The following is a 27,981-nucleotide window of genomic DNA, read 5'->3' as shown; positions in this document are numbered from 1 at the left end:
GTGGATGGTAAGGTAGATGTGGGTGATCAACTGACGCCTCTTATTTCTCTAACTCCTCCTCCTCCGTCAGTCAACAACTCACCTAAAACACTTCAATAAAACTCTGAGGTGATGTTGTATGGAAAGTGGAATAGTTTTACGGGAGAAAGGAAAGAGAATAATAATGGTCAAGTCAGGTTTTGGGAGAAAGTTTGGCCATTGGCGAGTTTGAAAGTTGGACAACGGTTGGAAAAAATTATCGAAGGATGTGTTTATCCTGGGGTGGTGATGATATTGGTGGGTGGTGCCGTGGTGGTGATGATATTGGTGGGTGGTGCCGTGGTGGTGATGATATTGGTGGGTGGTGCAGTGGTGGTGATGATATTGGTGGGTGGTGCCGTGGTGGTGATGATGTTAGTGGGTGGTGCCGTGGTGGTGATGATGTTGGTGGGTGGTGCCGTGGTGGTGATGATGTTAGTTATGGTGGTGCCGTGGTGGTGGTGATATTGGTGGGCGTTTTAAGTGGTGGTGATGATACTGGTGGGTGGTGCCGTGGTGGTACATTGTTGATATTATTGATGGGTGGTGCCGTGGTGGTGATGATATTGGTGGGTGGTGCCGTGGTGGTGATGATATTGGTGGGTGGTGCCGTGGTGGTGATGATATTGGTGGGTGGTGCCGTGGTGGTGATGATATTGGTGGGTGGTGCCGTGGTGGTGATGATATTGGTGGGTGGTGCCGTGGTGGTGATGATATGGTGGGTGGTGCCGTGGTGGTGATGATATTGGTGGGTGGTGCCGTGGTGGTGATGATATTGGTGGGTGGTGCCGTGGTGGTGATGATATTGGTGGGTGGTGCCGTGGTGGTGATGATATTGGTGGGTGGTGCCGTGGTGGTGATGATATTGGTGGGTGGTGCCGTGGTGGTGATGATATTGGTGGGTGGTGCCGTGGTGGTGATGACATTGGTGGGTGGTGCCGTGGTGGTGGTGATATAGATGGGTGGCGGTGGTGGTGTTGTCTCACTGTTTCGTCCTGGGTTCACTCCTCGGCCTGCAGGTATCCTCTGGGTACTCTCAGTTATATACAGTGTTGTGAAATAATATTATAAATCACTTCTTATATCTCTTGTAATTATACATACAGTTATATGTAAGAAGAATACATTAGTGATTGGTTAATAATAGTGTAAATAGATGGACGAATTAAAAAAAAAAAAATATATATATATTAATTTGTGACTTGTGCTTTAAAAATAACAACAAAAATATGTTTCCTTTGTTGCATTTCTTCGTTCTGTTTGTTTCTAGGTTATGAAATTAATAGTTTTATTATTCTGTGATGTTTATTATTGTGAGTTAACATACTGCGTAGTTAAAACTGCAGTTGTTTCTTATATAATGTAATGGGCACAGATGACTTCAAGGGGATAAAGATACAATAATCAATATTTTAATGTTCGTAATATGAATTTTATTTATGAAATATAGTTAAAATAATATCTATCATCTAATACTTATTTAGATGATTCATAATATAGTTTGTGGTGTGGGTGATCAATATATTTTTATGTGAGGGAGACTTATGCTCGTATCCCCACTCGTGACGCCATTTTACCCCTGGACGTGAGACATTTGAGCGTCGGGACAAGAAGGTGGAGCTTCATTGTGTTAATAGGTAAATTACTCTTAATTTAGTATTAATAGTATCACCTTTAACTATCATCCCATCATATAAGTAAATCCCAGTTGACATAAACACCTGGAAGAAGAGTTAAAGAGTATTTACCCAGCTTGACCCGACAGCCATTGTGGGAGACCATAATAAACCAGTCACATATTACTATTATCAATGTTTTAATATATTTCACCTCTAATAAGATGATTTTGTGTTAAAATTCTAAATATAATGAAAGGAAATGTGATGTAAAGAGAGAGTTTGATGGTATTGAGGATGTGTATAGAGGAAGCCGCTGACATTCCAGAGGGAGTCCGGCTCTTGTGTTTATCATTATTATTATTATTCACTAAACTCATCACTACACATAGATAGTAAAGTTATACAAATTATTATTCATAGTTTATTGATTTAAACCAAAGATAACTCAATAAATGACGTCAAATATATTTTCATTTGACCTTTAATATTAATTGTGTATAGGAATTTACCTGTATAGACGCTTAACACCACAAAACATCTATGGAATGGTTTAAATTTTTGTCCAAGGGGTTTAAAGACCTTAGTGGATAGTTTACAGGGAAACCAGTTGCCATATGAACAATGATGCCTTTGACAAATCCGACTGCGAGAGAGATTTAGGAGTAATGATAAGTAGGAATCTTAAGCCAAGTAAACAATGTGTATTTGCTCGTAACAAGGCTAATAAAGTACTTGGGTTCATACAAAGGAGTGTTAGTTACAAGACTAGCGAGGTCATCCTAAAACTGTATCTAGCGCTTGAGACCACACCTGGATTACGCAGTTCAGTTCTGGTCACCTCATTACAGAATGGATATAGAATCCCTAGAAAGAATTCAGAGGAGAATGACAAGACTAATCCCGGGCATTAGGAACCTTGAGTACAGAGACAGGTTAAAGCATCTTAATTTGCACTCCCTCGAGAGACGTAGAGTGAGAGGCGATATGATAGAGGTGTATAAATGGAAGTCAGGGTTAAACAAAGGGGACATTACAAAGGTACTCAAACTATCCAACCAGGAGCGAACTCGTAACAATGGTTTTAAATTAGACAAATTTAGATTTAGGCGCGAATTAGGTAAACATTGGTTTGGAAACAGAGTAGTGGATGAATGGAACAAGTTACCAAATATCATTATTAACTCGAATACGCTGAATTGCTTCAAACATAGGTTGGATGCTTATATGAGCAATAGGGGTTGGGTGTAAATGGGACTGCCCAGTATAGGTCAATAGGCCCGCTGCAGTTTCCTCCATTCTTATGTTCTTAAGACCTCGGTGGACAGTTTAATGACCTTAGTGGGTAGTTTAAAGACCTCATGGATAGATTAAAGACCTTAATGGACAGTTTAAAGACCTTACTGGATAGATTAAAGACCTTATTGGATGGTTTAAAGACCACATAAAGGGCCTAAGGGTCCCATAAACGTCTTTTCCTATGGAGTACAAGACTGAGTTTGCTGCCGTTTTGATGGAGTACTGAGGTCATGTAATGGAGAAATATGCTCCTGATTCTGCCTAACATTATACTATGATTTATCAAGACTCACTGTAAAATAAAGATCAACATGGAGGGATAAACGATGATTGTAAACCTGTAATGAAGCACCTTGTAAGTCATACGGTCAAACTGAATTGTGACATTAATGCTGGATATAACACATTAGTTAATCCAGGCCCATGTTTTTAAAGCTATCACCTTCTTCTTTTTTACGGAAATGTAATCGGTGCTGGCCAGTGTTTGTGTTGTCACAGTTACCAGGCATTATTGTGTCTTGATAGTAGGAATGAGTAAGACAATTGGTTAGTTAATTGCCAGCAGAGGAAACACAGGTTGAGAGACAACTATGACATGAAACTGAGGAATAAAGTTGTCTCTCCTATCCTGTGTTTCCATGACTGCCAATTTATTGTACCATGTTAGGTTTTAGTTTGATTTTTTTCCTCCATTTTGTTCTGCTTCTGTTTGATATTAAGCTTGCTTGGAAAAATCTTGATAATTTATAGGTTAGTTTCCTTATATTTTTTTGTTTTTATTAGGTTAGTAATTGTGAACGTGAGAATAGTGAACACCGGCCAGCACTGATTATACTCACGGAAAAAAAAAATAGTAATAGCAGTCGCGTCGTATTGGTGTTGCCACATCACATGAAGAATAGACACCCCAGCTTGTCACCTGATGCTTAACCACCTGAATACTCTATCTAACCCAGCAGGTAGCATTAGGGTGGTTAATCTTCAGGTGAAATAGGCTTTGGTGTCTTATCAGGTAATCTTTATCGTGTAGTGGATAAGACCTGTACGTATTGATTTTGGGGTCACTCGGTACACTACAATATTGTTCTTACAGGGACATATTTTTTTTTTTTAATGATTTCCTTTTCTTTTGACACATGACTGGGATAGATAAAGAAAGGAAGGGAATAAAGACATAGGATAATGGGATGAATGAAGATAAGTGGAGTGAGACAGGAGAATAGGAGAGAGAGGTAGGTTTGTGTGGAGGATTAGTGGTTGCAGGAAGTGACCCATCATAATCTGTTGTGAGAGAAGAGAATTTAACTGGGGAATTTCAGACTGCACTGAGTCCGTGATGAGGCCAGATGGTCACCACCAGCTTGTAGTGTAGTGCATGTCTGTCCATTGTTATCTCACTGGAAATTTTATGTTGAGGTATTGAAGGATTGAAGGGCTGATTGGAACTGTCTGCTGGGTTCATGTGTTTAATTTGAAGTGTGTGTAACAGTAATTGAATATATAAAGTGCTGTATTGTAAAGGTAGAAACATTGAAATGAAGCTCTTCCGTAATACTCGTTGTATGTCCGTTTAGTATTAGGTTATTTTCATTAATGTGTGTGTTTCTCTTGTTTGTCTGTATGGTATTAGGATATTTTTATTTACGTTTGTGTTTTTTCTACAGTATACCACAACTTCAAAATGGAATCACCACAGCCTGAAATGGAGATGCCAGAGTCTCCACTGTTGAGTGAGATGATAAAGGAAGAGATCCTTGATGGGGAGGCCACTGAGCCAGTTGAAGAAGAGACTGAGGTTCCCATGATTGAAGAGAAGGAAACTGAGGTATGTACAGTACTGCAGTTGATGTTGGCATAGACTGTACTGTACTGATTTTATTAAGTAATTTACGTAACCTGACCTAAATATCTTGTAGACCGCACGTTATAGTAGCAACGATCATTTGATAAATTGTCTGTGAATATACCGGTACTAATTACTGTCATATCATCAACCAGTGCTTCAGATAATATCCAAATCAATTAAAACTCTTTACAGAAAGGAATTACTGATACTCATGGCTTACTGTACTATAAGACTTGAAGTATAACCTACCATTATGATTTATGGTGCGGAAGTGTGTCTCTTTTTTGGATCACCTGAAGAATCTCCACTTACACTTATTTCACCTAAAGATTAACCACCCTAATGCTAACCTATCCTCATCCCTGAAACAGTGTTAGGTCTAATAAGCTAGGGTGGAGACTTCAGGTGGTAATTTGTTGTTTTTTCTTGACAATATCAAGTCATTTGAAGAAAACCTGTCAAGCTTGGCAGATATCACATAGTTATTGACATCTTAGACAATAGTAAATAGAACTAAATAAATATAAAGGGAGGATACTGAATATACTATCTATTTAATTTTCAGTTGAAGGAGGAAGAGGAGGGTGAGGGGAATGCACTGAAGCGACCAGCAAGTGCCAGCCCCTCAGAGGACGAGCCAGCCTCGAAAAAACGTTCTAACGAGGTTGACAAGCTCTGGAAAAATGTTCACGATAATCCTAATGATTTTCAAGCTTGGACGTTATTGCTGCAGCACATTGACCAAGTGGTGAGTAGCTACTGTACGTCAGAGACCACTTGGTGTGACTTAGTAGAGAGTGAGGAAATTGAAGAGAAATTGGAGCCAGACAGGAGCTTCAAACAGGTAAAGCTGAGGATGGATGGATGGGTTTACTTTTAAGTGATGTTGGTGTACTGTATGTCTTTCATCTCATTTAGTTTGGATTGAAGTAGGAGGATAGATAGAGCATTGAGATAATAGTTAGATAGTAATTGTGAGATAATAGATAGTAATTGTATCCATGCAGATATAACAAGGTTAGGTTGTGGCAAATATCTGAAGGTGTTTTTCTGAGAGTTTTACCCATTGTTGCTTTAACTTGTGGTGTTAATTGTCCGGGTGTGAGTGTTGTAGTCATATGGTCTTAAATGTTATAAACTGGTGGTAAGGTTAAGTTATGGAATATCTTGCCGGTTAGAGTTTTTTTTTTTATATGTTTTGGTACTAATTTATTCCTTGAAATTCCAGAGCGATCTGGAATCTGGCAGAGAGGCGTACGACGGGTTCTTTGAGAGATACCCTTACTGCTACGGTTACTGGAAGAAATACGCTGACTTAGAAAGACGCAAGGGCACCAAAGAAACAACATGCAAGGTGAGTCCATCTTGTAGCAACTGGAACATATTGATGATCATGTGATGTTAAAAATGAACACAATTATAATTCTTGCCTCTCTTACAGTGACATTAATGGTAGGTATTGCTATAGCCTTCTGAGTCCAAACTAATGATGGAAAACAAGTGTAATGGAGGAAAATGTTTGCATGCTTGGGTTCAATGGGATATATGATATTTACCTATAACATTATTAACCAAGTGCATATTCTGTTTCAGAGAAAAATACAGAGAAAGGGTTTGTTTTGAATGTGTTTGGAATACAAATATTGTTGTTGTAGTTTTATAACTTTCTGCACATAAACTGTTTTCGTTTTGTTATAAATTGATATATGTATTGGGTATATTTGTGACTGCTTTTACATGTGTAAAATGGAATAAAACAGAGCAACAAACATTGTGTTGAGGATTGCTGCACTGTGTGTGAGGTTTTTTGTGCACTTAATTTACTCTTGGCGTTATCTGGCGAAGCGGCAGGGGTGTCGCGTCCCTCTCTCAATCAGTCATCTTGGTGTCTTCACGCAGAGTAGCGGTGCAGCGCCCCAGGGTAACAACAGTAGGTACTCCCTCAATATACCGGCCCTCACTACCCACTGGCACCACGATCAGGGTTCTTTGAGGTACACCAGCAGCACACACTCAGCCAGGGGAGCATCTCATGAGATATCCTCCCTGTCGTATAGTCATAATACACACCTCTTGCCACGCTGTCATTGTTTGGGACGAACAAGGTATGAACTTCTGGTGTACCTCATGGAACCCTGTTGAGTGCTTCATGCCTATCCGTGTGGGACTTGGGTCAGATGATGAACTATATGCCAACACTCTGTTGAATTGATGATACATTTAGAAGGCATGACTACCTGGTGTCTATAAACTCTGGATGGGGATCTTGTAACCTTTTTATTAAAGGAAATTTTGTCATAAATTTTTTATGGTTGTTAATGTGTCAGATATTTTTGTTTTGGGCTCTGGATATACAGGATCCTCTTTTTGGTGTCAGCAGAGTAGGCCAGAGAGTCAGTCATCAGCTCACTAGCATAACACACTTACTTCAGCTCTCTGTTTGATGGCAACAGGTATTTAATCGAGGGCTGGAAGCCATCCGGCTGAGTGTTGACCTGTGGCTCCATTATATGGAGTACATCACCTCACAGTTTCCCGATGATGAAGCCTTCGTCCGTCAAGAGTTTGAGCGAGCCGTGGAAACCTGCGGGCTGGAATTCAAGTGAGTTATATTATATGTTGTTATGGTCAGGGCATTATGGCACGATATATAAAGATCATTAATGCTTAATAGCCAAAGAAATGTTTTGCTCAGAAGAGTGATAGAAACAAGAGAGTAATTATAGTAATTGGTGTGATTATAGATGACCACCAAAGAAAAATATGAAAAACACTAATACCTTGTGGACTGTTTATTGTACATTTGTTTCAATGTGAAAAGATGAAAAGGTGTCTGGCAATATTCAGATGTTAGGAGCCAAATTTTGTCCTCGGTTTTCAATTGAAGTCTGATGGAGGCGATTGTGAATATTTATTATTTAAGGTCTGTGGTGGTGTGAGTTAAGTGGTCTAAGATGTCACCTTTTACAGTATATAATATTGGTTATAATCACACTGAGGCTCCAGACCGTGTTATTTATACCCCCACAAACAAAGCCTAGGCAGGTATACTGTTCAGCCTGTCTGTCCTTGAATAGAATAATTTATTATGCTAACTCTCCTTGTTCTTTATATCAACCATCATGAAATTTCAACCATGTTCCTGAGGTTGGGAAAAGTTCATCTTGGGTTCACTTCTTGGATGGAATTTATGGTTTATGATAAGATGTGTTGTACATAGTATATTCTTGGGTTTAGGGAGATCCTTGTCACATTTGAGGTCATCACTACTGCTCAATTTGAAGCACTTTTCCTACACCTATCATGAAGCTTTCGTACAATTTTCTTAAGATTCAAGAAAATGAAAGTCTCTTGAGTGAAAGTCTCTTCATTTTGGAGTTCAGTCAAAAACGATAACAAAAAGAAACCGAATTTGGCCCTGTACACAATAACACCAGTGCTCTGTGGTGTACTGCAGTGTGGTCACTTTATTTTAGGCTCAGAGTTCCGGTTCATTATTGATAGAAACCAGAATTTGGATTCACACAAAATATTTTGACTTAAAATTTACCGATCATCTCATATACTTCCATAGATGTTACTTAATTATTATCATTAGGAATTTTAAGGTACATTATTATTATTATTATTATTATTATTATTATTGTTATTGTTATTGTTATTATTATTATTTGAACCAGAGGAACTTTTAATAAAGATCAAGGAGGTAAGTATTAATTATTATGTACAGTTGTAAACATAATTCCGTGGACACTAGACAGTACAGTATCTAACATGTAAGTACTTAAGGATTATTTGGTGAGGGGGGAGTGGAATGGACGAGTTGGCTGGTCAATGGGTAAAGAAAATGCTTAAAGTCACTATGGTAATGATATTTTTTAATAAATTAGGCCAAAAAGTGTAAAAAAAAGGGTTAAAGTTGCTAAAAAGTCACGTGTCTGTGAAAAGCTCCGTGATTGGTTGTGACGTCACTGACTAGTGTGTGTGCCGTCCAGCCAGCTGTGGTGTATGTGTTGTTACCAGCAGAGATACAGGACTTGTGGCCATATACAATGTTGAGATACACGGGTATACCTTCTTTTTAGGTTAAAATAAATTACTGCTCAAGTATCATCTTGTGTATCTACTTGCTGGCTGCCAAAATGATGCAAAAAACCGATAACTCCAACATGGTAGTTTTCATCACTGTTCCCATTTTATGTCTGGATAATGTAAGTTTTTGTCACTGATGTCTATACAGTATGCCCCCAAGCTTGCAGATTTTTACTTCGCGGTTCTCGATTATTTGAGGGTGACACCCTGGATGTACCCAAGAATGTCTGTGGGTAGTTTTAAAGTTGCCGACATTTTCACACCGAGACAGGGAGCCATTTGTTCTAGAGACAGTAATTTCCTTTACCTGTATTGTAAATATATGTGTGTGTGTGTGTTGAGACACACATACAAAACACATACAAATAAATAATAATTGGAAATTCCTCTCACAAATAATCCGAAACAAATTTATTAAAAATGTGAGTCTACCCTCATGTCCGTTCTCTGTTACAGTACTTTATTACAATACCACAGTAAAGGAAATATACATTTCTTTGTACACAAGTAAAAATGCAAACCCCACCCCCGGTTCGCAAATGTTATTCGCACATTTGGCGATTCGCGGTCATTTTGAGAATCTAACCCCCGTGTATTTATTGTTGTGGAAGGACTGGGGACGACCATGGCCAGGGAATGGCTTGAGATGATCAGATGACATGTAATTAATGTGCTCATAGCTGGATGGCAGAGTTCTTGATAATACTGTACAATCATAAAGACATCTACTTTTGGTAAATTTCCTTAATCTGCCTTGATGAACCCTGGAAGAAGTTGTCCAACCTTCTCGGCTGATCGGCTCTGTAAATAAATATTATTGATAATTAATTGTGCTTTTCTGTGCAACACAATAATACTGTATTGAATATATAAATAGTACTAAGCACATTAACTAATTCAATGAATATTAGCTGCCCCTACTACAAATTTCATAGAATAAACATTCCAAACAATATTGGTATTATTGTGGCTTGGGTCATCTGGGGAACCTTAAGATTCTAACTATGGGATTAAGCATTTTAAACAATAAGACACATTATCTCTACGGGATTTCTGTCGCAAAACATTTTTCGATCACATAAGAAAACACAGGTCATATGATAGGTTGGGTTAGGTTAGGATGAGTTATAAGGTTAGCTTAACATACATCAGTAAGGGGGGGGGGGTAGTAACTCATGACTAGTGATTTCCGATATAAATGAAGGTCTAAATCGTTCATAACACATCACAAACCATCAGAAGAAAAATAGTAGTCTGCCTGTCTTAGTACAGGGATGACCAAAACTAAAGATTTACCCAATATCGCCTATCTCGAATCAAAGTCCAAATACTTATGGTAGTTAAAGTAAAATTTTACCCATTAAATAATATAAATGATGATATATCCCAGTGGTTCATTCGTGAATCATCAAAACAATAACAGCACTATGTTGTCATGTTTACCTAGCATCGGGCATTCTCAAAACAAAGTCCAGACAATGTCATTACTTCTAAATTGACTCGTATCTCCATCTAGTACTGTACTGATATACTCTGTAAATGCACTAAAAAAAAACAGAAAGTCTACCAGGTAAGAGTACATGACAGCTGAGCTGGTGTGAACATGGGAGTTTATAGCCATAAGAACATATGAATGGAGGAAACTGCAGCGGGCCTATTGGCCCATACTGGGCAGTCCCATTTACACCCAACCCCTATCACTCGTATATCCATCCAACCTATGTTTGAAGCAGCTCTTCACGGCACATATCTTCACTTACGAAATGTCCATGACTTAGACCATAAAAAAAACACCCTTATAACTTACCTGAACGTGGCATTTGGGGTCTGAAGAGGTTTTGTACTACCTCCGACTGCAGCTGTGAGTTTGATAGAGAGCGTCGGCTGCAGGGTAGGTGGTGACGTCATTGCAAATGGCGGCCCTGTTTCTAGAGAAATAAACTTATCTCTACTATTATAGCAGGACTTTTAACTTTTACTACAAATTACATACACCAAATCACTCTACGAACGTGGCAGAGTGTATTTCTTGTGCTTACCCAGAACCGTCAACTTGTCCATTATTATGTATTTTCTCAAATTTTTCTTTGTATTAGGGAGTGTTTTTCCCCCTTTGTGTGGTTCTGACCTATGAGATGAAAAACTGTTGTTAGCAGTAAACCAATCGTACTGTGAAACCTCCAGCTAATGGATTATATTGATAGAAAAGTCTGTTATATGGAGGTTTTACTGTATATATGACCCAGAAGTTGTGCCAGATATTATCAAATGTTCAGGGAGTTTTGTCTGCCTCTGTATACATGGCCTTATTGTTAGTACAGAGGAAGGTGATGTAACATTTGTTCCTGAGTCCTCTATAATATTTCACTTCCTGAATGAATTTACTTTTGCTAATGAGAAATAACGTGTTTGATATTGTGGTAAATATTCTTTTGTATGACACTATATTGAAGCTGCAGTGTTTTAAATGTTATTTCATTGGTAATATAAGCTGATACTGTACTTGTAAATTATCAAAGATTGCATAATGAACAATAAAGTTTGGGGGGGATTATTATTGAAATCGCGGTTCTCGCTGTCATGGAAAATACTGCTACTGAACTGGAAGAAATCTTGTCATGGCCAAAGTGGAATAACAAAATTACCATATTTGTCAACCAATTAAAAAAAATAGTACCATTTATCAAACATGTACAGTATTGAAAGTGTTTTTCTGGAAAAAACATAATATTTTATGCATGTACTGATATTTACAGTAAATTAGTTCTGGATATATAATAATGCTCATGCATTTACATTGGTCATTTGTGGTAAACAATGCTACCCGGTACAGTACATGCTTGTGGTAGGCTAACCTTACCTGTAAACTCCCTTTATCCTGGTCTTGCCTATCATACCCCTAGATTTCTTTGTTGTTTCATGAAAAAACAGAACCTCGTTCACTATATATACAGTATGTTGCTTTAAGTCTACAAATATCTTATACAAATGATGGATTTTCATAAAATTTTCTTTCCATTTGCATCTGTTTGCATCACTGTTGGGATTGTTGCCAAGTTAGACTCTTCAGTGTAGCCACATCCCCTAGCTCTCCCTACCAGGCCAAGCTGTGAGCTATTTTTAGGGTTATTTTTCAACTTGTTGCTATGGCGAGCATTTAGGCCGGCCAGCCAGCATTCCTGAGACTGTGTACTGTGTATGCATTTATTTTTGAAGATTATATTCCTTCAATTTATGCCTTGAATACCATACATAGCACAAGCACCAAACAAATTTAAGCCTAACAATATAAGGGAATAAGCAGACTTGCCACTCCAGTCTACCTGATCACCTGTGCTAGCTTCCAGTGCTGTGTTCTGGTTGTGCACTCTGCCTATGCAAATGGCGGTTGTGTCAAACTTTCACTCTGCTTTTCCTTAATGGTTTTAGCTTCAATATCTCATCCGGGGTTTGGTGTACATTTTCACAACAGCTTCATCAACATAATCCTCCAGAACCTCACTGCTGTACTGTACTGATGGCTATTAACTGGCGAACTAAGGCACCTGGGTCGCTAATTACTGCTACTGTGTCTTAGATCTTCAATAATTTTTTGTCTTTTCAGGTCAGACAAATTATGGGAAGCGTACATATCATGGGAGAGTACAGGCAAGAGGTGGAAAAATGTTACGCTTCTCTATGAAAGAATTTTGGCAACTCCAACAAGCAAATACATGCAACACTGGCAGAAGTAAGTTGTCAAAGAGTTTATGATTTTAACCGTCACGATTTAATTTTCATCGCTTTGTTGTGACCAATTGGGGACATTTGGAGTGCATTATAAAACATTTTACTTACCTGAGGCAACAGGTTATGTTTTGGCTGTTGGGAAATTAAAGCCCCCCAAAAGACTTCAAATTTAATAACAATAAAGGTCGTGCCTCCTGTTAAGTTTCCATCACCACCATTTTGTAGCCCTTCTACTTGCTTTTGTGAGCTAATCATGAATACCTGATAGCGTGGTGTCTTTGTTGCCATCAGTCAAATTTGAGGCAAGTTTTAAGGCTGGGTGCCCTTACTGTCACCCAACCCCACTATTACAGAATGGGAGCGGGGTATTATACTGTATAACATCCAAGCATCATCTAAGCTGACAGGGCAGGGTCACTACAGTACTGTCAAATGCATTTAGAATCACTTTTCTCATGTTATTTTACTTGTTTCTTTTCTTAGGTTCCAGGACCATGTAAAGAAACACCTGCCAAGTGAGATTGTTGGAGTGGATGAATTTCTTAGTTTACGTCGTGAAGTGCTGGCAGAACTGAATAGGTCAGACACGGAGACTCCAGACGAAGCACCTCCAGGTGTTGAGGCGGCCCCGGGCGATGAACAAGTCGGGACAAATGTGGTACGTGTACACCATTTATTGGTATGACATTGATAGTTTAGGAAAATTATGGAACAAACAATTGAATGGGTAATGTTAAAGATGTGTGTTGTGTGGTACAATATGTGTGTACGAAAAGCCTTAATGATATGGAGAGGTGCCAACCGTGGTTTATGTTGAAATTCTTGATGTGTTACCTTGGCTTGCAACCCTTGAAAAATTATGCTTAATGAAATTTGTGTAGGTTGCTGTTGACATCTAGTCTTACTGCTCGTGATAATGTAAGAAGCAATTAGGTTGGTATAGATCAGTTACTTGTGAACCACAGGAGAGAGAAATAAACGGTTTTTCTTCTCTGTCAACAACCCTTGAGACTCCTCCACATGACCACCACCTTCACCTTCCTTTGTAACAGCTCTAAAACTGAACCAGTGATCTTCATTTGTTATTTCATCATATTGCAACTGCCAAGTCCAGAGAACTAACACAAAACAGGGAAAAGTTAAGACTACACTATCTCAAAGCCAACCTGAAGAGGATTAACACTGGCATGGGAGACCTAGGAAGGAGAGACCCAAGTGACGTCACCACCTGAGATTGGCATTTCAAAATTCAAGAAGAATTGGGTGTTCCATGAAGGAGAGAAATATCGTAGAAGTAACAATTCCATGAAGCAGAGAAGGAAGGAGCACTGGGTTAGTTGAGAACTCACGGATCCAATGGGAAGAACATGTTAAGTTTATCACTGGACTCTTGGCTCATGAATTGGACTCTATCATCGCTGGACACATCAACTGAGATGGACCCTATGGTAGTTGTATTCTTGTACCTGAGAATCACCTATGAAGACATCACTTGGCCACAGTTACATGTGACACACAAGAATAAGAGAACTTAGGGAACTGTTGGCTTGCTTGTAGTAGTGTATTCCTTGCTCTCTATCAGTCAACCTTATGTCCATTAACACACCCCAGGCATTTGTTTCCCTGGCTGCACTGTTCATCTGATGAGTGAGTGCTTTGTAATTTCCACAAAATATTAAAGGGTTCCATAGATGAACCATGGCACATATTTCTTCCCTTCTGTTATGTGAATGAATTCATTGTCATTCACTTATTCAGCGGAAGAGTTGATCCCAATACGTTGATCCTCCACAGATGTTCAAGGTTCTGTACAAAATAGATATACATTAGGGAATTTAATTTCTAATGGGAGATATCGGGTAAAATTGAGGTTCAGTCGCCAACAAAGTACTCCGGACACATCTGGGAGCACTGCAGTACTCGTATAGACATTCAGATCGTGTCCCAATGTTTCGGCCTCCTATCCCATATTGTATAAAGTAAGACACACCAAAGTGTTACTTATAAACATGATTTTTGGCCTTTATGTATGTTTATGTTGTCTCAGATGCTACTGGACATGTCCAGAGTATTTTGTCGGTGACTACCTTGAAAATATGTACGTTTTCACACAATGCAAGTGTTTATATAAAGATATGTGCTTTTGAAGGTAGGTAAAGACTATTCTTTATAGACTAAAACGATTTATACGAGTACTGTACTGTACTCTGAACACAAAGTCAGGTCGGTGGTTATGGTGAAATGGCATCACAGCTGCCACCTCTTGGGAAGGTGTCTGAGATAAGTAGCAGGAGACTTGACAAAATTTCACCACTGTCCGTCCACGAAAACTCCCTGAATGTTAACTATCGTGTTTATTCAAGTAAAGTGTACGAGTATATGTGTCGAGCATTATGGATCATTAACTGTTTTGAACCACACATTTGTGGGGGATCACTGTATGTACAAGTAAATAAGCTAATGGAGGTTGTTCTCAATACATCAGCATCTCTATTCACAGCTATAGCTTCAGATATTGAAAGACTCAGTAGACCTGCTGGTGAATTATGTAAAAAGAGACGTGTTAGCTTGGCTGTCACATAAAAGAAGCAGCCAGCAAGTGATGGCAGTATAGGAAGCGTGTGTGTATGTGAAGAGAATGGCACTTGAGGAATGCAGGTAAATGACCGTTCATGAAAAAATAGTAAAGGAAAAGGGAAGGAGATGAGTAAGTTGAGATAATAGTTCAGTATTTGAAAGGTAGATTATTATTTTATCTCCTTTTATTAGAGTTGTTTGGGTTGAACCTTCTCTACTCAGTATTTCCTGCAGTTTACTGTCCTGTGGTTGGTTCTTGTCTTAAGGGTGTCTCACTAGTATCTCCAGGAATAGAACAAGCAGCTTTGATAACATTCACTGAGTACGGTATTGTGTATGTACTCTGAGCAGTTTGAGATCTGAGAAACTTGTGATGTATTACCGTTTATCTTAGATATTAATACGTTCTGTACACATAACAATATCCATATCTGTATTCTTCCTTGAGTGTCTTGTATATATCAGTGTCTGCTTCCTCCCACAACAGTATACAAGTTGGCTCCTGAGTGTGATGGGTAATGTGATATAAATTGGGTATCACAAGATGAAATGGCAGTTTTTCTCACCACCAAAACAAATGTATGGGAACTTAAAGTCTTGGTTTACTTACATGCATAGAGTACAGTAATTTAATGCAGTCATGTATCAGTAACATATAAATGATGATAAATTAAGAGTACAGTACAGAATCTCTTAGTTAAGATAATTTCCTATATTGCAGGTATAGAGTGAGCTTAACAGAAAGGATTGGCCTTGAAGAGATCCGTAATCATGGTAAATCTTAGATAATATATATGCCTCGGTCTCCGTTTTTGTTTTGAATAAAAAAGTCTGATATTTACATCAAGAAATACAGTACAGAATTTTACTCAGTGAAGAACCCATGTGGATGTTACCTTCTTCAATATTTGAGTAGTTTGTTGGTCATCCATACTAGACAATTAACATTATTGTTTGTTTTAGGATGAAGAAACCAAAGCCCTACAGAAGAACATCATATCAGCACGACAGAAGATCCACGATGCCAACGTGATTGAAGTCAAAGCCTTGTGGAGTTATGAAGATGCCATCAAGAGACCATACTTCCATGTTAAGCCTCTGGAGAAGAGTCAGTTAACTGCCTGGAGGAATTATCTGGACTATGAGATGAAGCTGATGAATGCTGACAGAATAAGAGTGTTGTTTGAGCGTTGCCTCATAGCTTGTGCCTTTTATGAGGAGTTTTGGATGAGGGTAAGTCATGTTGAAGGTGGGATAAACTCCTACTGAAATGGTTTATATATCTGTTAATGAAAGAATATAAGGGGGATGACCTCTTTTGTTCTTGGTCTTTTTTTTTTAACTATATTTACATATATATTAGAGGGTCTTCATATGCTAAATAATTGTGTCCAAAAATTACTAGGGAGCTGTGACTCTGCCTTGTCAGCTAAGAGGGTGCTTTGTAGTCCTTCCTGTAATACCTAATGCCCACTCTGTAAAAGTGGGTTAGTGATAGTAAGGCCGTCAAGCCATAAAAATAAACTCAAATTAACAGGTGGCAGCTGGGACACCATGCCATCAGGTAATGACAGCTAACCCAATCAGGCATAGAAAAATGGCATTAAAATGGTGATGATTTCAATTATTTTGGGTGTTATGTGAGGTGACATGGGGTCCAAGTCTGTGGCCAAAAGGTTGAAGGCTGTATATCTATTAAGTCGCTAACAAAAGAGCTATATAGTCCTTGTTTTTTATACCATGTCCAACAGAGAAGATGTGATACAATAATTCTTCACTTTACACACAAGTACTCCAAGTTATATCTTTTTAATTACCAATACTGTAACCTTAAATGTGATGATTTTTATTGATGTTGTTTTAACTTCCTTTCAGTATATCAGATACCTGGAAGAAGTAGGCGCAGCGGAATCAGAAATTCGATCAGTGTACCAGAGGGCTTGTGTCATCCACCTGAGGGAGAGGTTCCGTCCCCATCTCTCCTGGGCAGCTTTTGAAGAAGAGAAAGGTGAGGATGACCTGTTTATGTCTGTCACAATAAAATCCGAAGTGACAAATTCGAGTTAAGTATCAAAGGTTAAAAGATTTCATGTGATTGTCAACTGTCAAATTTGTCATGCTATGTGTTAGGGTACTGGGTGGTGGACCTATGTCTCCCACACACACACACACACCATTTGGTTAGTGTGTAAATGCTGTTCATTGATTGATATGAGTATGATGGAATTTTAGTTGGATTTTCCTCCAGCCTGAAAATATTTAAAGTGGAAATCACATGGAGACTACCCCTCCCCCCCCTTCTTCCCCCCCCCAGCTAATTACACCTGATGAGTAACTACCTAATGGGGGGAGGGGGGGGCAGGTTAGGATGTTTAATTTTCAGGTGAAATTAGCTGCTGTGCTAATCATCCTATTGGTCCTTAAAGTGAGATATAAGAATGGATTCTTTTCGTGCAGGTGACGGAGACCGCTCTCTGGAAATCCTGAGAGATGTCCAGAATCGGGTGCCAGGTAGCTTAGAGGCGTGGATGCAGGCTGCTGGGGTAGAGCGGCGCCGAGGCAACATGGAAGCGGCAAAGGATATATTTGTCCATTGCCTCTGCCAGTGTCAAGATCGAGAAGACAAGAATGCACACTCACACGTTTCTTTGAAGTTGGCCAGATTCTACACTTTCGTAAGTTGTGTTGTATTATTTACCCTTGGGAAGGTTGGACTACTAGTAATTCATATCTTAACCACTTTCTCTCTAATCTCTCTTTTCAGCTTTGTTATTAATAAAGCACGGAGTAGACTGGAGGGTAGACCGTCACATTTAAAACAAAAAATTGTGCTGATTATTTGTGAGGGTTTTCCAATTATTATTTATTTGTATGTGTTTTGTGTGTGTGTGTGTACACAGCACATATATACAATGCAGGTAAAAGAAATAATTGTCCTAAGGGCAAACACATAAGGGAATATACATTTCTTGGTACACAAGTAAAAATGTACCCCCCCCCCCCTGGTCAGCAAATGTTATTTGGTGATTCACAGTCATTTTGAGAACCTAACCCCTGTGAATTTGAAGGGCATGCTGTACTTTAACACTTTATCATATTTATTTGCTTGGAAAGTGCAGCTGACAGTCTCCTGTACTTGGTCTGGAGTTAGTAAGCACGGAACTGGTGACACACACACTACAGCTCTCGGAAATTGAGTATCATTTAAACGTGTCTTGCCATTAACAGTGCCCATATTGAAATCTGCTAAGCAGATAGGAAACTTGTTGACATCCAGTTGTTTGTAGATATTTTGGTTAGTTTTAATAAGTATTCTGGCATGGGAAATATAGCTCTTTATTTTGTTGACACTATAAGATGGGTATTAACTTGTGGATTCTGTAAACGTTTGTGTTATTTATTTTTTCTGATTTACAGTTTTGCAATGATCCAGAGAAAGCAGTAGAAATCTTGAAGGAGGGTCATGACTTCAACAAGGTAAGAGTACATACAGTCTTGGGTGGCATTATCATCCACATTGAGAATTAATGTTGATATTTTCAGTGTGTGAGTCTGTCTGTAATGAATAATTTGCAGAATGAACTTTTTTGTCAGATTTCAATAGATTATCACACAACTTGATACATAGGTTGTGGGTGGGTGACTGTGTTGGGGTCATCCCTCTGTGTACCTCACTTAATGGAACAGGTCAAGTCAACTTCAGAACATTCAAGTTATCATTCCCTGTTGTTTTCAGATGCATTTGATATTACAACCATGCAATTTTGAATGTACAATACAGTCAAATTAAAAAGTTTGACCCCAAAAAAATCCCCTGCCAGCATTGTGTCTGTTCATAACTCACAGATGGCGCTCTCCACCAACCGTTGACCTGCAGTTAGTGTAAAGAGCGTCACCAATATGTTATGATCAGAAGCATAATGGTGGCTGTGGATTCTCGGCAAACTTGTTATTTTGAGGAGGAGGAGATTTTCTTCATTGTACTGATAAAACTAATTAAAATACAGTCTTCCTGCTCCCCCATCTATATTACTGACTCCTCGTGGTGATCTTATATGTTAACGGACTAATATAAGATGCTAGGTAACATGAACCATTTTGTCCTATTTTCTAGTTTGATCAATGCATTTTTCCTGAAATTGTCTGCTCAAGGTTGGATATATTTTGTACTTTATTGACTTTGCCAGAAATTTTCACTTATTTTTGTTTTTTCTTTTTCACATAAAGGAAAATGGGAATGTTTTGCTTGCGTTGGTGGACCAAGCTCTTATATGTCGCCCACCCAAGTTTGATGAAGCAATTCTGGCACTTAGGGAAGGTGTAGAGAATTGCCAGCAGCCAGGAAACAGACTCATGTTTGCTCACAGATTCTTCCATTTTATGACTGAGTGTGGCCAAGACTCTAACAGGTGAGAGAATTGAGTTTGTTAGATATTTTACTTACTGAGGAACTAATAAACTATAGTACTTTATTTATATATACTGTATATATACTGTATAGATATGTATACTGTATTTAAGACTATAGAATAAGTTTCTTTTATTATATAGTATTATCCACATAAAACATGAGAGTAAGTGAAGAGAAATTGGAGTGAGGCAACTGGCTGTGTGTGTGTGTGTGTGTGTGTGTGTGTGTGTGGTGGGTGATGAGTCTATTTGTCCTCATGTGTTTGAGAAGTAAATTATATAGTGATTGTAGGAGAATTATGACACACTGAAGCTTATTTGTAGACTGAATAACATTGAGAGTATTAGACAATGAGGAAATGAGTTCGTGGAGAGCTAATTGGAGAAACTAATAACAGTATAACTAAACTGACACAAGTACTGTAGGTTTATTCTATGGTTTCCTTGGATACATGTTCATAATAGTACTTGTCCACTAATCCACTTATTCCTCTATTATACAGAAGCCTCTTGGTCCCAGATATATTACTGCATTGTTCTTTATTTCCTTCACCTGGAGGGTAATTTTACTGGTGTTTGAATTACTATGTGCCTCTCTCCCCTAGTAAAGGTTTTCAGTGAACAGTCACCACTTTTGATGAAGCTGCAAATTAGTCAGAGATGTACATAAGGGAGTTTAATGAATGCTTAGGTAGGTCGGAGGTTAAGGGTCATGTTTTGTGCTGAAGTTCCAGAGTGAGGAATACTGTATAGGTATTTTGAAGATCCCCTTTTTGACTTGAACAGCTATGTGATGGATATATGATCTACTGATTATTTGTACTTTGTAATAACACCATACTTTCTTTGTCTTGTGGGTGTATTTTTAACACACCTCAAGGGTACGTTTTCTGGTGTGCAGTTTACTCATGTTATTGGTTAGTGGAGGATTGGATCACGTTGTCTGAAAATTAATATGTAACAGGAAAAAATCTACACAGGTGCAGTTAAAACAGCTACTTATAATATTATATCACCTTACCATTCCTCCTTCCACAGCAAAATTCTATGTATGCCATAACTGTGATGTGTTTTTATTTGTGTTGGATTAATTGTTGGATATTACTGTCTCATTTAATTAACTTTCTAGGTGACTTGTATGAACTTCTCATTTAACGTCACTACCCTTGTCTTATTGAAAAATTCTCACCGCTTCTTATAGTTTAGTAAATTGAGAAGGGCACGTGTTCATATGCCTCTTTTTTACTGTAGTGTGAGTGAAGGATTGAGGGTGTTACGTCAAGTTCAGATGGAGATGCGGCAAATGGACTCTGCCATGGCGGAGATTGATACATCAAGCAACAGCAGCAAACCAGAAGTAGCAGGTGGTGGTATTGCTGTGTGAGTATTCTGATGATGTGTTGTTGTTATATTATTCTAACAACTTATTTTGAAGGGATTTGACTCAACTACAGTGTCAGTGTTGATTTCACTGTAGAACCTTGGAAACTTTATTGGTCACTTATTACCCTTTTGACTATTTTAAAGAGATACAGTAAATAATTGCTTATGTATTAGTATTAATAACCTTCTTGCAGGCTGGGGGTGCAGTACATATTATGCCTCTTCCCCCTTGCAGGCAGATAATGCTTGATGCATCATCCAGATGGGTCTCTTTATTTCTTGGTACTGTAGAGTATTTTGAATTTAATGTTGCACCACTCCTCCCTGCTAGTGACGCAGTGTAGCCAATGGACTGGCAGTGGGTTAAGCCAGTCAGCCTGGGGAGACACATTCCACCCTTATCTGTTTCAAACTCAGTTGTCCCAATTTGGCTGTCTGAGACAGAGCAGTTTTGGGTGTTCTTTTTCACAAATTCTTTGTGATTTCCTGTTGCATGTGTATTAGTAGTGGAGTAGGAATGACCAGTTATGGAGAAAGGTGATGGGAAGGAGAGAGGTAGAAAAAGCCCAACCTGCAGTAGCATTAAAACCACATGTGCGTACCAGCTGACACCTTCCTTACATCTTTGAAGGTGGATGCACTGTGTCGGGAATACAGTTGACTTCCCTGCTGTTGAGAGTTTTAAAAGTGACAGTGATAACAGCAGCAAAATTGAGGACATTTATTTTCTGGTTGTCTCCTGTTTTATTGAAGATAGGGAGGGGTTGGTGTGAGGTTTGAAAGGGTCGGTGGCCTGACGGTCACCACCCCAGGTGCCACACCACCCAGCACCATGGCCTGGACCACCAATCCTGCTCCATGCACTGTGATTCCTTTCATCACATGGTACCTAATGACTGTATGCATAGTTAGAATGGTGACTTGATTTTATCACCGTTGGCGGCAGGCTGTTTTACGTGCCAACAAAGTTATTCATGCATCATAATTTAGTATTTTTATTCATACAATTTTAGGTGGTGGTGTATCTTTGGGGGATTTTTGCTTCACAATATTGTAGATAGACTTTTGTAGATGTTTTGTATACATAAGATTTTTTTAATATTGCAACGGATTAGTCGTGAGGATTTGTGGAATGAGCGAGGGAGTCTGTGAGAGGGTTATAGAGTATCAAATTAAACACAAATTTGGTTTAATTAGTACAGTCCTGTATTTCCCTATTCTGTAATGCTGTATTAATGGATGGTTTACAGCATTTGTTTATATGCTTGTCTCTATAAATCCTTGCTTTATGGTGTTATGTCTTGTTGAAAATGGCAAAATTTATTCTTTTGATTTATCTGATGAGTGACATTTCCTCTATTGCAGGAGGAGGATGACTTGGGTAAAGGTTATCGTCAAACTCACTTGCTCTTAATTTTAGGAAATGTTAAAAAAAATTACTGATCTTCACTAGAATGTGGATTTGGTCTCAGGTCAGATTCTATGAGAAGGATCATACTCGTATACAGTACTGTTTGACATTCAATACTACAGGTGGCATTTCCCATAAGGTATTGGTCGTATGGCATGTACAGTCTCGCTCAATGTATGTGTGGTGGCAACACTTATTTTAAATAATTCAAGATAGAATTTACAATTAAAATTATTTCCCAATATATGTTTGTGTAAATGCAACGTTTTTGTTCAGGGTTGAATCACGACGAGAAAAGCGCGGCAGTCAAGACAAGTCTAGCCCAGGACCCATGAATGGCACCACAAATTCAACCAATCAAGCTGTGGTTGCCAATTACCAGGGGTACCAACAGTCAGGATATGGAGGATACAACCAAGGCTATACTCATGGATATGGTGCATCCCATTACCAAGGATGGGGTTACCCTAACCAACAAGGGGCATATGGGTATGGGCAACAAGGCTGGGGAACCTATGGCAATTATTATGGCCAGAGATAAAAAACATGGAGAGGTCCAGTTCATATTTTATTCTCCTGTTCCATTTCTCAAGTGAATAACATAGTGATGCTTTCATTGTTAGGGTTTCATGTTACATTGGACTACCACATGGCGCATTTGTTATAATGCTGAAGGGAATAGTATAATGCTTTCGTGCATTCCTGGCAACTCGGTCAGGAGTGTGTGTGGTATTTCATATACTGCTCGTCTAATTAACAATATGACAGTGGTGTTGGGAAGTGGTGACATATTATACTATGGATGTAAAGGAGTGAATATTATGGGTGTGCAGGGAAGATAATTTTAAACATATGAGCTTGAGAAATGAAAAACTTATAATTTTCAAGTGTGGTTGGTAAGAAAACCATATGTGTAGATGTCAAAACTTCCAAGAATAATTAGTAATAATAAAGGGTTGGTGGATGCTAAAGCTTTGAAAAAAATGTGTATGTCAGCTATTCACTTGTTCCATTTTAAATGTGTTGGTACAGTATATTGATAACTTTGTACAAAATGCTATTTTAAAAAGTTAATTAATAGGGAAAAAGTGCACTTTCAAAGCCTTTCATTGTTATATGCTTTTATTTATAAAAAGTTACACTTAAGTATCTTAAATGTTTAAAAATAATTGATATTTGTTTTTGTTTGTTTTTCTTCAAGTTTCTTGGTGGAAACAGTACAGTACAGTACAGTAGTCTGAAGTATTGGTGGAAATAGATTTCACCAAATTGTGAAAATTTAATTAAGTTTCATTATCTGGAATGTTATGCCTATACCAGATAGGGCTTCGTTTTATGATTTAGTTAACTATCTTCACCTCCAGCATGGATACAACAATATAAAGGTACGTCATAGTAGTAGAGTGCGTGCGTGCGTGCCTGCAGTCATAAGACAATTGGAAGTATGAATGATTTAGTTATACATGTGAATGACATTGCGTACAAATGTGTGCTAGGGGCCAAGGTATGTGAATGTTCAGGTTTCATGTTATATGACTGTAAATTTCTTAAGCATCTTCATTATCATAAATTGGTCAATGTGATAGTAGTGTGACAGCTTTGGGACAAGAGTCAGCCCATGGCCTCGTTATGCTCTAAATATGAAAGTTTACAATCCCATTATAATGTTGTGGGTGTGTAAACTGGGTAACCTATTTCTGCAATTTTTTTTTAATATAAAAAATGGCATTAAATTGAATGGTATTTGTAATTTTTTCTTGTTTGATGCCCATTACAGTACAGGTATGTTTGAAATATGCACTTCAATAAATAATAGTGGAAAGGAAGATGTGGCTGATAAGTTAAGTGCAACTCTTGTTCATGGAAATAATACAACAGTTTATTTCAGTGGCTAAATTGAGTCATGCCTTTGGGCATTTACTTGGTGAGTAGACATTGAATAAATCCTAGCTACCTTTATCTCCTGACTATCTGCTTCCATTATATATAGGTGGTTATTGCTGGTCAACAGTCTACTTTGAATAGTCCATATGAAGTGGCTGATTTGTGTAGTGAACATTTAATGGGAGTTGAATCTGATGTATTAAGAGTAATAGCTTTGCTTTTATACTCAGATTTACAATGGTGTGGTTGACATCTTGTGGTATGTAAACCCAACATGTTGGTGAGAATCTTGGTCACTGTAAAGTATTATTAGTTTTTTTTTTCTGCAAAGTCCCACAGTATAGTCCACTCACAGCCCAGAGCAATCTGATTCTAGAATAATGGTAGGCACATTTTCTGGTGTTAATGTTTCCATGTGATTAAAACAGATATGAGTACAGTAGGTGGTTATGGGACACGTTAAAATGAATCGTTGGGACGACTTGGTTATTTCAAGTGCAATTTTGGAAACTGGGAACCTGTGACCCCAGTTGGAGTTGATGATTAAATAACATTCTCTTATAAATTATATGTGTAACCTGTTGTTAAATCAAAGTTCAGTTGTGTGTGATGGGCATTTATAAATCAGAACTTCTATGAATACAGTACAGTAGTAGGAAGTAGATAATCAAGTTTCATTGAATATTAGTTTTGTAAATAGTGTGATCTATTTAATACAAAACTTTGTTAACATAGACAAAAGCATCATAAGTGCATTGGCAGTACCAGTAAGAGCTATTGATAATTTCAATATGTTTTGTTAGCCTTACCTTTTGTCTATCAGTGTGGCGTGAATCAAGTACATAAAGCTTGTTAAACGTTCATGTGTATTTTCAAGTTTGTTCAGTGTGATAAGAGGAATCATAAGGACTTCCAGGTTCAGTAGAATGCTTCACATTAATTCTTTCACACACTCAAAGTTGAGATTTTTAATAAAACTTGGGTGACCACTCATTCTTGGACTCCCAAGTAGGAAATGACTACTGTAGTACATGATCATTCATCGACTTCATATCCAAAAAAGCGACTTATCTCACGTGTCGTGTATCTGTGTCTCATCCCTTTTGACAAGCTGAACTGCGACTTATCTCACGTGTCGTGTATCTGTGTCTCATCCCTTTTGACAAGCTGAACTGATAAATGTAGAATTAATTTTGTGACAATTTAGAAATGGTTTTTGCATTGCAGTGACCAAGATTACTTTATTTTATATTGTTTCCTACATTTGAATACTGTATGTGGTTATCAGCTACAGATTAGTGAGGGTTTATTGCATTCATTGTTGAATTTACTCAATGTACAAAAAAAAAATATAGGCAATTTGTTTTCAGGTTTGAAAGAATAATCTTCCTTAAGGATGTCATACATTGGTCTAAACATCCTGTCAGAATAATTTAAGCAGACAAGTTGTTTGCCAAATTATTGTTAGATTATACATAAGCAATAGTATATATTTTATATTTAATGCTGTGTTTGAAATGAGCCAAATTATGAACTAGTGCAGTAGACAATCACCTCAACTAATGTGTAGAAATGTTACACATTAATCACCTTCGCTAGTAAAGTTTCACAAGAATTCTGAATCTGTAGTTTCAAGCACATTTTCAGATACTTATTAAAGTGCATAATTTTAAAACTCTTTCATTTTACACAATTATGTACTGCATTGGAAATGTTATGCATAAAAAAAATTTGACTCAATTCCATGGGCCATATACATTTACTGTACAGTGAACCCCTGCTAATTTGGACTTCCTGTGGAGAGCAGTTGTCCAAAATAGCAGATTGTCAAGATTATGAGGAGGTAAGTCTTCTACTGCCGTACATGGTTACCAAGTAGAATTATTAGTTATTGGCTGTGTCAGGTGACCAAGGTGTTAGTCTTGGCTGTGTCAGGTGGCCAGGGCTTTAGTCTTGGCTGTGTCAGGTGACCAAGGTGTTAGTCTTGGCTGTGTCAGGTGACCAAGGCTTTAGTCTTGGCTGTGTCAGGTGACCAAGGCTTTAGTCTTGGCTGTGTCAGGTGACCAAGGCTTTAGTCTTGGCTGTGTCAGGTGACCAAGGCTTTAGTCTTGGCTGTGTCAGGTGACCAAGGTGTTAGTCTTGGCTGTGTCAGGTGACCAGGCTTTAGTCTTGGCTAAAGGTTTAGTCTTGGCTGTGTCAGGTGACCAAAGGCCCGCTGTGTCTGGTGACCAAGGCTTTCGCTCTGTGTCAGGTGACCAAGGTGTTAGTCTTGGCTGTGTCAGGTGACCAAGGTGTTAGTCTTGGCTGTGTCAGGTGACCAAGGCTTGTAGTCTCTGTGTCAGGTGACCAAGGTGTTCAGTGACCAAGGCTTTTGTCAGTGACTTTAGTCTTGGCTGTGTTCAGGTGACCAAGGCTTTAGTCTTGGCTGTGTCAGGTGACCAAGGGCTGTTAGTCTTGGCTGTGTCAGGTGACCAAGGCTTTAGTCTTGGCTGTGTCAGGTGACCAAGGCTTTAGTCTTGGCTGTGTCAGGTGACCAAGGCTTTAGTCTTGGCTGTGTCAGGTGACCAAGGCTTTAGTCTTGGCTGTGTCAGGTGAGGGTGTGTCAAGTAGTGATCATCAGAAGGTTCTAGTTATTCTGTCCAAGGCTTTAGTCTTGGCTGTGTCAGGTGACCAAGGCTTTAGTCTTGGCTGTGTCAGGTGACCAAGGCTTTAGTCTTGGCTGTGTCAGGTGACCAAGGCTTTAGTCTTGGCTGTGTCAGGTGACCAAGGCTTTAGTCTTGGCTGTGTCAGGTGGCCAGGGTGTATCAAGTAGTGATCATCAAATAATGAAGGTTCTAGTTATTCTGTTGGATTTAATCAAATCATAAATTGTATAAAAATAAGATACATTATCACCAGAAGAATAATTTACAATGTTTTTAACAGAGCAATGGGATATATAAATGCACACACAAGACAGATGTTCACAATGCGGTTTAATGACTTTTCATCTATATTCTGAAGATTTCGGTTTGCTTATTAAGAAATTAGGTAATGTGAAGAGTACTACTGTCTTGCTATGAACACTCATTATAGTATTAAACTTGACTGGCCAACACCTCATTATAGATTAAAAACTTTTGTTCCACCTTCATACTTGTGTAGTGTTAACCCCTTCAGTACAGTGATATCACTCTTAATATTTTATTTGACTAATGGCAGACGATTTTATTCTGAGAGGGGACCCCATACACAAGTTATTAACCCAGAGACTAAAAGGGTTTATGAGGGAACCTGCAGCATCATCGTTACAATGGTAACCACCTCTGTGTACACAAAAGATGTTTTCCTTTTAGCTTGTTACCAAGACAATTAATTTAACATTGTAAAAAGAGAATACCTAGTGTTTTAACTTGGAGAGAGGGGGAAAAAAAGACAAACAGCTTTGTAAGTAAATTAAAAATAAATAAATTTATACCTTTACTTGGGTGTAGTAAAGTCAGTACATGACAGTAAAGTAATCAGACAGCAGCTATTTTTGAATGATGTCCCGTGTAGCCACCAGTGCCACTATACGAAGAGGAACATGAGCCACAGGTGCATCTTGAGGCGGGGAGTACCACAGGTTGGGAAGGTACTGCCGCTCTTCTAGAGGGACCTCCCCTGGTTGTACTGTTGCCTCTTGATAAGCAACATTGCTAGGATGACCTATAATATTCAATTGTAATATTTGTCAA

At 38.4% G+C, this 27,981-nt stretch overlaps 1 protein-coding gene across 1 annotated transcript in view; it reads left to right on the top strand.

Moving 5' to 3' along the window:
• LOC121879957 (pre-mRNA-processing factor 39-like) overlaps positions 1-24,596 on the top strand; it is a 105,969-nt gene extending 81,373 nt beyond the window's left edge. Inside the window, exons 3-15 of the mRNA XM_042386804.1 lie at positions 4,598-4,758; positions 5,345-5,623; positions 6,008-6,133; positions 7,233-7,381; positions 12,476-12,601; positions 13,084-13,258; positions 16,141-16,410; positions 17,053-17,185; positions 17,635-17,852; positions 18,595-18,654; positions 19,405-19,586; positions 20,839-20,967; positions 22,658-24,596. Of these exons, the coding sequence (XP_042242738.1) occupies positions 4,615-4,758; positions 5,345-5,623; positions 6,008-6,133; positions 7,233-7,381; positions 12,476-12,601; positions 13,084-13,258; positions 16,141-16,410; positions 17,053-17,185; positions 17,635-17,852; positions 18,595-18,654; positions 19,405-19,586; positions 20,839-20,967; positions 22,658-22,922 (2,256 nt within the window). The 5' untranslated portion in view covers positions 4,598-4,614 and the 3' untranslated portion in view covers positions 22,923-24,596. The remainder of the gene's footprint in view (positions 1-4,597; positions 4,759-5,344; positions 5,624-6,007; positions 6,134-7,232; positions 7,382-12,475; positions 12,602-13,083; positions 13,259-16,140; positions 16,411-17,052; positions 17,186-17,634; positions 17,853-18,594; positions 18,655-19,404; positions 19,587-20,838; positions 20,968-22,657) is intronic.
• Positions 24,597-27,981: the final 3,385 nt, after the last annotated feature.

Source organism: Homarus americanus, unplaced genomic scaffold, assembly GCF_018991925.1.
Source record: "Homarus americanus isolate GMGI-L3 unplaced genomic scaffold, GMGI_Hamer_2.0 scaffold29478, whole genome shotgun sequence".
In the NCBI taxonomy this organism is placed as follows: domain Eukaryota; kingdom Metazoa; phylum Arthropoda; class Malacostraca; order Decapoda; family Nephropidae; genus Homarus; species Homarus americanus.
The sequence above is the reverse complement of the archived record's forward strand: the minus strand, read 5'-3'. Positions and strand labels throughout refer to the sequence as shown.